This window comes from Eurypyga helias, unplaced genomic scaffold, assembly GCF_000690775.1.
Source record: "Eurypyga helias isolate BGI_N326 unplaced genomic scaffold, ASM69077v1 scaffold1261, whole genome shotgun sequence".
Lineage (NCBI taxonomy): Eukaryota > Metazoa > Chordata > Aves > Eurypygiformes > Eurypygidae > Eurypyga > Eurypyga helias.
Window position 1 is genome coordinate 16,751 of NW_010228693.1, and position 11,005 is coordinate 27,755.

The window sequence follows — 11,005 nt, forward strand, 5'->3', positions numbered from 1 at the left end:
GTAGAGATGGAACTTTCTGTTCTGACAATCATTTTAACAAACTATATTGAGGATGGACATGAAATGTTCTGAATAGAAGAGTTCTCCTCTACAGTGCCAAGCAAGACAAACCCATCAGAAAACTGAAACAAAAATTTACTATGAATAATTATATTATTAAGGTGGCTAAGTTCCTATTTGATTATTCATTCAAATTCACCTCCCTTTGCAAAGTTTATATTTTTTCTTGAAAATATGTCTCGTAGTATTAACTACTGTAAATGTTTACAGTTTATAAAGAAGAGTTATTTCTGAAGAAATTATTCCAGAAGCGAAGAATGAAATCCTATCTCATCTGAAGTTAAATGGGATAGTATATTGTCATTATTGTTCTAGGAAAAAGCAAAGGAAAAAAAAATAAAACCCCATGTTATGCTTAGTTCCACCAATAATGGAAGGAAAAAAATCACTGCAAGGGAAGACAATTGATTAAAAAGAAAAGTGGTTATTATACATGATATGACAGGAATCAATAAAATTATTGCACTATTCTTTGACTAGAGCAATTCTTTTTTATAAAGAAAATAGGCAGCTAATATTAAGTATAGCTTCATTCAAATACAACAAAGATCCCTGATTTTCCAATATTTATCTTTCACTTCATCCAAAAAATAACTTATCATGTACCTGATCTTGGTAAAGAGAAGCTCTATTGATACAATAATGTTATGACAAGTTTAAAGGCACTGTGTAAGTAAAATAATGTAGGCTAATTCTGCATAGTTAGTTAAAGTTAACCGCAGTCTATTGTAATTACAATGATCACTGCTATTGTCTCCTTCTAGCAGCCTCTAGATAAGAATATTTTCATCATTAAAAGAAAACAAGAAAGCAACTCTACTCCTGCCCACAGCTCCATCTCCATATCAAGACTTATCAAGAGCACGGATTATGGGAACATGGAATTTTTGCCTTACCTCAATTTTTTCCCATATGGTTTCATAATTCTCTTGATGTTGTATATCTTGCATCAGTTGATGAATTAAGGCTGATTTATTTGAAGCAGAAGTCTCATTCTCAGTCAGCTGAGGGACAGCAGTCCTTTCTGACTTTTCTTCAGTGTATTTTTTAATGCAAGATACAGGTGTACAAAGATCTTCATCAGAAAGAATATCACTGAGAGGCCCAGATTCAATACTGTCACCTAAGGAGGATACTATATCACTTGAAGAGCTTGGTGAAATTCTACCCGTCTTTTTGTGCTTCTTTGTCTGATATGTTGAATACATTTCTGAATCTGAGTTCATTTCTGACAGCTCCCAGTCATCAATGTTTTGAATGGTTTCTCTTCTGGGCTTTTGGGGCAGCAACTTTGTCAAATTTTCTAGTTTTAAAGCTAATACTTCAGTCTGTTTGAGATGTGAAGGAAGTGCTAAATATTCATCAGATCCGTACCAGACCTCACCATCTTTACTGGTTTTTTTAGTATAGATTGGTGTTGAAATGCTTTTATTATTTTTTCTTCTCAGTGGAAGAGGTGATGAGTTGGTAAGATCAAAACCAGTTGAGGAAGGACTCTTTTGGCTACGTGTGGGTGAACTAAAAGGCTCAGTTTTACCTTGCGATTGTCCACTTGGGTCTCCCTGATTACAAGAATCTGATGATGCAGAAGAATCTGTTTCTGCCTCCTCCAGAGACTGAGAGTTATGAGAAGTAATGCCATTTTGCAGAGAAAAACATCCTCTTTTTTTGACTTCTATTTGTGGAGCTGTTTTACACATACCTCCAGGTGTTCTGCCAGCTTTTGCTTTTTCTGGAGTGTTGTAAGACTTCCTGTGCTTCGATTTTTCTTTACAGGTGTAGAAAGTAGACTTCCCTAAACTTATGGGACTGTCCTTAAAGTAATTACTTATTGTGTACTCAAGACTTCTATCACCTATTGTATTTAAGCAATCATATGACTGACTAACAGCAGATGGACTGTTAGTGTAGGGTGACTGTAAAGCTAGGCAAAGCTTGGACCTGTCTGGTGGATCTAACAATGAGGGTGTACTTCTACTCATTTCATTTTTAACTATCTGAGACCTTTGTCTTGTTAAATCATTGCCTTCCACATATTCTTTAAACACATCATCTTTCAGAAACAGACCTCTTTTTGGCAATGTAGGCTGTGTAGGGGAGTCTTCATTATAGTTAAAGCAGTCTCTTATGGACCTCTTAGGAGTTGAGTTTTCACAGTGAGAGTGTTTGATTTTTTCACTGGTGTGCTGTGGAAGACTGCATTCTGGTTTTGTTAATGTGGAAACTGTTTTGCCATTAGTAGGTAAAACATCTTCTTCAGAGCAATGTCCTTTATAGAGAGAGGTGTTCGCAGAAGGAGATACTAGTGAGAGTTCATGTGTTGCTTTCCTATCTTTGCTTTCTTCTCCATCTTCTGCTGAAAGAGGTACATGGGTTTTTTTCTCATTTAATGCTTCATTACACTGGGAAGCAGTGGAATCAGTTGCTACTGCAAGTAAACCCACACTTCTGATAAGTCCTGGAAAGTTCTTGTCCATCTCACTGTAGCTGCAGGATTCAAATGATTTTGTTTTCCCTTGGCTGGAGGTCATGTCATCCAGAGCACCAAGCAAATCCTCACTAGGACTGTAGTCAGATAGTTCAAATGCAGTAATACCACAATCCAGTGACAAGTAATTCTGAGAACATTTGATGGTCAACTGTCCTGAATCATCAACTTCAGTTAAAGAGTCAAGACGGTCCTGAAATAGACAAAGAAATAGTACTTTTTTAGAAGACTGACTTTCACATAAAGCATGCACAATGTAACAAACTGTCAACTTCTATGTTTCACTGCCTAATATCTAGAAAAGCATTCGTCACTGACCTGCCTGTTTTTGCAGTAGATGAGCAAGCCATTCTAATATATTTGGGAAATAAAAATGGCAGTAAACTGAAAAACGTTTAGTTTCAGTGTAGTACAGCAAGTTCCCTAAAAATAGCAACTCACTTTTGTATTGGTATTCTCTTCCTTAAATTCTGCTCTCAGTTATACTTACTCTGTAGCAGGGACTCAGAAATTCCAGACTCATTGTATTTCCTGTGTGAACTACCTCAAACAGGAGGGAGAGGATCTGGGCACTACTGAGTTTTTCAGCCACCTTGTTAATCTTGTGTTCTCAGAAATCCATTTTGCTCTACGATCTGCAGTTGTTTGCGAGAATGTTTTTTCCAAGCATCATCTAGCAATGACAGACGTTTATTTCCCTATGTATGAGACAGAGGTTGCTAACTACATACCACTCTTTTGTAGCATTATCAACTGAGGATTTATCTTCTGGCTATATGGAGCACAAATGGAGAACAGCTCAATGAAAAGAAACTATGGCCGAGAATCCTAAACCTCTGGCCTACCATGTCCACTTCTCAGCATATTCTCAATGAAAATCCGTCAGTCTCAGAAACAAGCATAGCCAAAGGAGATGATCTCAGGTGGCAAAGGAGATTTTAAGATCAAAGTCAAATTAATGTTCATAAATTACTTATTTGAAGGATAGTGAAAAAATATGACTATATTAAGATCCAAAAGCAGCCTGATATATAACAATCACAGCAAAATTGTGTTTAGTCAACAGATATAAGCATATTTTTACTAGGTGATCTAATGTTCTAACACCCAGGTAACGCTCAACTATTTCCAGATCCCAGCAAGTAATTTGAAACCTGAACATAGGATCAAATAATTCCAAAACAATTTCTGCTCTTGTTTACACTGGTGTACATTTTAAGTAACTCCATGAAACTATCTAGAACAAGAGAAATTAGCAGAGTATGTCAACTGGACAAAAGAAACTGAAAATCAGAATTAAAAATAAAAAAAGCCAACATTAGCTCAAGTGCTTACATAAGCTACTTAAAAAATATCATAAAGTGCAGAAATTCATATTTTAGGTTTCTAACTTTAGGTGCCTAAATCAGTATACTGGTCCTTCTACACAGGTTTGCTTTTCATAATAAAGATTTTTTAAGCAAAGTCTTGAGTATCCACAATAGGTTCCTGCCTGATTTATTCTTTGGAACAGCTTGTGTCACTACACTGCCTACACACGTAGTTTAAAGACTTCAGGGATCATACCTGAAGAAGGTGCAATAACTCACAATGTCTTCGTCTCACAATAAACCACTTGGGCTTTGATCTGAACAAGAATAGTCTCAATAACAAAGGCTGTTGTTTGCCATCTTCTATAAGCATATAATGTTTAAGCCCTGTAGTCTGTCCAGTGGACACTTGCATTACTCAAAGGAAAAAATATAAAAAATCCTTCAGCTAAAAATATTATTTATAGAAAAGATTGATTAAAAAGTTATTTATCAACCATAATCTTGGACATGGAAAATATCTTTTATTTAGCACATTCTATCCAAATGTGGAATCTATGCCACAAATTTTACATCGCCAATACTTCAGAATTAAAAAGGGAATTTTCTATAAGACTGTCGAATTTATATTTTGGCACTGCATTCATTTATTAAGGAAAATAATGACTAAGCAATGATCTGTACTACAGCTGCATTTTCCCTCTAATCTTAGGAAAATATTAGAAATTGTAAAACCATATATAAATCAAAACCCTTTCCAAAGCCCTAAAGCCCTCCATTTCTCTTGAGTAATGAGCTCCATTTGTTCCTTCCTTAAAAATGTGTTTATTAACATTGATAAAATTTACAGCCACATGCATTAAACCATCTTGCTTGGTCATTTTCCAAGGAACCTCTTAACTGCGTGCTTCAGAGGAGAATTATTTAATGACAATATTACCATATTTTTATTATTGCTGTTATTTCAGAAAAACATTACATTTAGTTATTTGCATGGCTACCAACAGGAATACCATAGTTCAAAATCATTGTCCTTTTTCACGTAGTAATGCTTCCTGTAAAGCTCTGTAGATTGTTTCCAATACCTTCTTGTATTTATATTTAAACCAGCACAATTCTCCATTTTTTTACTCTTTCAAACGAGCTAATTTACTTTGTAATTTATTTCTTTTCTGACTTTACCAACTGTTTGAGAACATCAGAATTCACTGTATTTAACATAGCCATATACTGATATTTTGTGGGTTTATCAATTGTGAAATAAACCTCACAGGTTAGGTTCAGCTGGACTGAAATCAGGCTACACAGAACTAATTTTACTTTCCTTCTTATCTATCTCTGGGTAATTCCTGAAGGAGAAATGGTCCATCAAAATGTTACCTTTCCAAAGTTTTTTATTTTATTAAGTATTTCATATTTAAATATAAATTATTTTCTGAATTTGGCATCTCCATCATGGCAGGCAGCTTGCCTCACTAGTTCCTGTATCTCCTCCGAGCCATGAAACTTTTTGTGCCCTTTTCTGCTGGCACCTTATTCAGCATGGCACTGTTGAGATAGCCAAAAGCACAGTTCCTGCCCACACAGTTAATGAGCTGGGTTCCTAATCAAGCCAGTAAAGCCTGTGCTGTAGACTTTCATGTTTTGGTAGCTACTCTACCAGTGTTATCCCTGTTCATTATGTTGGGGCTAGCTTGTGCTCATTTATGTGTGCTCTGCTAGCTGAGCTGTAAGACATGGGTATGCATACATGGCCCTTCCACACACGTTTCTATTCGCACTTCCAGCTTCTACCACTGAGCAGCATCTGGACTTCCTCAGCCAGAGGTTATAATACCTCCTATCTTTGCTTAGTTTTCACATTTATTTTTTTAACTTCTCTCCACTTCCAAGTGTCCTACGGTAGTGAATTCCAAAACAGAAATCTTTGTTGTGTATGAAAGTTTCCTTCTATTCATTTCAAACTAGATGACTTCTCAATCTTAGGAGAAAAAAAAAAAAGAAAGTAATTCTTGGTTCATAATCCCCAAGGAGTACTGAAAATTAGGAGAATGATTCTGCAAGGAAGGGTTATCTGTATGGGCAAAGGTTGCTAGGTTTTCTCAGTGTCACTATTCACATATGCATGAAAATCTCTAATAGATGGTTGTATAATGAGACACTTAACTAGTCCCACAATGTAGCCCTGGGAAATTATATGGGGGAAACACAAAAAAAAGGTAGATAAGAATATATACAATTGTCTTTAAATTACATTTTATTTATTTATTTTCATCAAATTAAGCCACTACCATTATACCCAATTAAAAGCTTGAACAAAGCTTGAAGGTTAAAAACTGCAAAGCAATTTCTCGGAATCTATTCAAGCAACAGTAGAAAAACTTAACATTAATATTATGTCCCTGCTATTACTAGTCATTAATTTTATCAAATATTATTTATGGTTTAGTTGGAGTGAAAAAAAGATTTGGGCCAGGATATTTTGTCTTTTTTTATTACTATTACCATATAAGCTTATCTGGAGACATGCCTTTCCCCACTAAAAAGTCATCTATCCTTCTCCAGTCAGTCCTCCCCTATATTGGAGGGATGTTTTTTATAGCAGTTGTAATCAGATCCAGATGGGACATTTCCTGTTTCTTATTATCTGAATCTGCCCCTTTCTTAGGTTTGAAATCACCACACTCATGAAATAATGACTTCACCCTAATTCACCGCTTTGGATATTCAGACAAATGTGGATCTCCTTCAGACTTGCCAGAGAAGGTTTGCCAGAAACAGCAAAGCAGAAGCTGAATCTGAAGCACCAGGTATGTATATATCAGGAAGAAGGGATGTGGAAGGTGGGCCTGGGCATATCTGAGTACTGATTTCAGAACCACCCACTCTGTTGTGGCAAACACAAATATAAAATCCAAGAGGGAGGAGAGAAATATACACATTCTCTTTAAACTTGTGTGATGTGAAATTCAGGACATGTTTAGGGGACTTCTGAATTCCTCTTAACACAGGCTCCAGAACTCATTTCACTGATCTGGAGGTCTCTTCCTGTAAATATATTTAATCCTAACAAAAGCATTTTATCCTAATCTTCAGACCTTCAGCAAATGAAGAATTGTGTACAAGCTAAGCTACTTTCTATTTATTAACCATTAATTACCCTAACTATTAAAAATTTACATCTTCTTTCAGTTATAAATATTGGGCCAGTAGTGTCCTTCTAAGTTAATTTAGTAATGATGAATTCAAAGGAAAAGGCATTTTAAACAAATGAATCCAGACTTACACAGCATTTACAGCTTGGCACCCTGTTAGAGTAAAAAAACCCTATGATTCATGCATCATTGTTTTTCAGACAAAATGTGTGATTGTTTATAGAGGCATGTTGCAGAATTGCCACTCAAACAAATTAATGCTCTCTGCTTTAAATCAATATTGACCTAGTCTGGAAAGTTTTGGAAAACATTGTGTAAGCTTCAGGTTTGTGTATGCAAGAAGGTAATTGTCTAAGATTTTCATTAAAGAATTCTTTGCACAAAAAAATTGAGTTTTCAATTGGATATGAACCTTAAATTCATGAGCGACCAGACCAAGGACTTGGGACCAGATGCAGCTCTGTAAGGGCTTCCAAACCTTTCTGAAAAATATTTTGAACGGGAGAAACCATTGCTAGGCACTTCTGAAACTTTACCTTAATTTGCATGAATTTGGTTCAGTGAAAACAGATAGCAGCTGAAGACATTTAAACCACAAAATTATCAATATATCTTGAAGACAAGTAACCCATCCCTAAAATTTTTATCCCAGCAATTTTAAACGTGTAACAGGGATGAGCTGCTTCAAACACAGATCAAATTCTCAAAATTTAATTTAGTTACTATACCTCCTTAGTCTCTTCAGAAAATGCTTGCAGAATATCAGTCTGCCTGGTGTAGTTTCCATTCGCATCTTGTAATCCCTGGAGAATACGCTCTCTCAGAACCAGAACAGAAACACGTAGCTGGTGCCAGAGTAGTTGTACTGTATGGATATCGACGATCACATTGACCGAGTAAGACAGAAGCTTCAGGGAAAACTCAGTCTCTAGTAGAGCATGAATTTGTTCAACATGATCAGATATGTCTTCACAAATATCCTGTGATGGAAAAATAAAGTAGATATTTAGCTACAGACATGGTTCTTTCATGGATCAGCTCTACTTTTCATGTACTTTTTATTAAATGCACAACAGATTATTTCAGCTGGGAAAGATAATGTAACTAATACATTCACAGTTTGGTGGTTTTTTTTTTTTTTGGTAATGACAATGCTACAGCAACTGAACCAGCAGCAACTGAACCAGCAGCTGTCCTGTTTGGCAGGACTACTCAGTAAGTGAAGAGACAGCATACAGTAAAGAAGGATGGCACAACAAGATCTCATGAATCAGAAGGAGAAAAGTAACACTGTAAAGTGACATCCTAGAAGACAAATAGGAATTAAAGTGGTAAGACTGACACATAGACTCTCCTTCCCTGCTTCCCTTGCCCCTCCCCATTAAAATGTAAAGAATCTGATCTGTGCCATCATCAACAACATTCTTCTGGACAGAATTTACCTTTTAATATAGCCTCTATAGCCAAGTAGGGCAAAGGTCTGGGTTAGACTCAAAGTCAATAAGGTATTTCTGACATCTATTGCTGACTGCTGTGATGAGAGCATGCTAACTTTTGCATAGTCTTGTTCTGGACTCAAAATTGAACAAAGATGGGTGGAGAAGGAGAAAGAGGGAAAGCAGATAAGTAAAAAAGTTACCAGGTTATAAAACTAAGGTTTTAATGGGATGCTATGCTCCAAGCTTAACACTAAATGTTCCAGATTTCTAAACTGTGCTGCATACAGCGTAAAAATCTTTATAGTCTAGTCTCAATTTTCTTTGTGAAAGGAAAATTCACAAGATTAGAGGATATTTAGGCATATACTATTCAGCTAATAACATTGCTTTATAACAATTCTGTTTGAAAACTATGTGTAAAAAGCATGTTGTAAAAAAGTAGTGATTAAAACACTGAAAAAAAAAATTATCACTGGATCCTAGAAGGCTTTTTCCAACATCTGTGGCATATATTTAAAGGTGACATAATTGGGTATTTTAAATCCAATGCCTATTTCTTTTAAAAAAAATAAATTGTTTTAATTCAAACCTTCAGAAATGTCCTTTTAAAGTAAAGGATATGAATAACATAAAAATAAGAATAAACAACATAATTTTGATTAATTTCAAATTTGCTATTGAAACTATTCTATCAGACAGTTACAGTGAAACCTTATTTCTCTGATGATACTACTGTGGTTTTGTACAGCAGTAGAATAACAAGAAAACCAATAAAGCTGATTCTTTGTAAATTAATAACACAGTAATTTTTATCAGTTCAGATTTTACATCCTCAGTCTAAAAGTAACATACAAGTTTTCATTATTTTCCAGATTCACACATACAGTCACATGCAGTCACCAACATGGTTCCTGGAATGCGTTGATAATTTCCTTCTCCAAGTCACAGAGGAGCTGACAAGGAGCGGTGCCATGTTGGACCTTGTTCTGACCAACAGGGAGGGGCTGGTGGGGAATGTGATGCTCAAGGGCAGCCTTGGCTGCAGCGACCGTAAAATGGTGGAGTTCAAGACCCTTAAGGAGGCTGTGCAGCAAGCTCGCTACCCTGGACTTCAGGAGAGCAGATTTTGGCTTCAAATCAGGGAACTAACTTTCCCCACTCAGGGAACTGATTGGCAGAGTTCCATGGGATGAAGCCCTGGAGGGAAGAGAGGCCCAAGAAAGCTGGCTAGTATTCAAGGATCTTCTCCTCCAAGCTCAGGAGCTGTCCATACCAGAGGAGAGGAAGTCGGGTAAAAACACCAGGAGGCCTGTGTGGATGAACAAGCAGCTCCTGGACAAAGTGAGGTGAAAAAAGGAAGCCTACAGTGGGTGAAAGCAGGGACAGGTAGCCTGAGAGGATTACAGGAAAGTTGTCCAACAAGTCAGCGATCAGGTTAGGAAAGCTAAAACCCTGACAGAATTAAACGTGGTCAGGGACATCAAGGCCAACAAGGGCTTCTATCAGTACATAGGAGATAAAAGGAAGATCAGGGAAAATGTGAGCCCTCTGCAGAAGGAAATGAGAGAGCTGGTTTCCCAGGTTATGGAGAAGGCTGAGGTACTCAATGATTTTTTTGCCTTGGTCTTCACTGTCAAGGGCACAAGCCATAGCTTCCAAGTCATGGAAGGCAAAGGCAGGAACTGGGAGGATCGAGTTCAAGAGCACCTAAGGAACCTGGAGGTGCACAAGTCCATGGGACCTGATGAAATACATGCACGGGTCCTGAAAGAACTAGCACATGAGTTGTAAAACCCCTATCCATCATCCTTGAGAAGTCCTAGTGATCTGGTGAAGTTCCCACTGACTGGAAAAGGAGAAACATAATCACCATCTTTAAAACGGGAAAAAAGGAAGATCCAGGGAACTAGAGTCTCACCTCTGTGCCTGGCAAGATCATGGAGCAGATCCTCCTGGAACCCATGCTAAGGCACATGGGAAACGACAAAGTGATTAGTGAGCGCCAACATGGCTTCACCAAGGGCAGATCGTGCTTGACCAATATGGTAGCCTTCTAGGATGGGGTCACAACCTTAGTGGACAGAGGACAGGCAACTGATGTCATCTACCTGGACTTGTGCAAAGCATTTGACACTGTCCTGCATAACATCCTTGCCTCTAAATTGGATGGATATGGGTTTGACGGACGGACCTCATGGAGGATAAATAACTGGCTTGATGGTCACACTCAGAGAGTTGTGATCAGTGGCTCAACATCTGAGTGGAGACCAGTGATGAGTGGCATTCCTCAGGGATCAGTACTGGGACCAGTACTGTTTAACATCTTTGTCAGCGACATGGATAGTGGGATTGAGTGAACCCTCAGCAAGTTTGCCGAGTGAACCCTCAGTAAGTTTGCCAACTACACCAAACTGTGTGGTCCGGTCGACATGCTGCAGGGAAGGGATGCCATCCAGAGGGACCTGGACAGGCTGGAGAGGTGGGCCACTGCCAACCTCATGAAGTTCAACAAGGCCAAGTGCAAGGTCCTGCACCTGGGTCAGGGTAATCCCA

At 37.6% G+C, this 11,005-nt stretch overlaps 1 protein-coding gene across 1 annotated transcript; it reads right to left on the reverse strand.

Moving 5' to 3' along the window:
* Positions 1 to 956: 956 nt before the first annotated feature.
* AKAP6 (A kinase (PRKA) anchor protein 6) lies at positions 957 to 7,993 on the reverse strand (the record flags this gene model as incomplete). Its single annotated transcript, XM_010159907.1, has 2 exons — positions 957 to 2,741; positions 7,742 to 7,993. Coding segments are annotated over 2 exons (2,037 nt in total), but the record flags the coding sequence as incomplete, so codon positions are not given.
* Between the last annotated feature and the right edge of the window lie 3,012 nt (positions 7,994 to 11,005).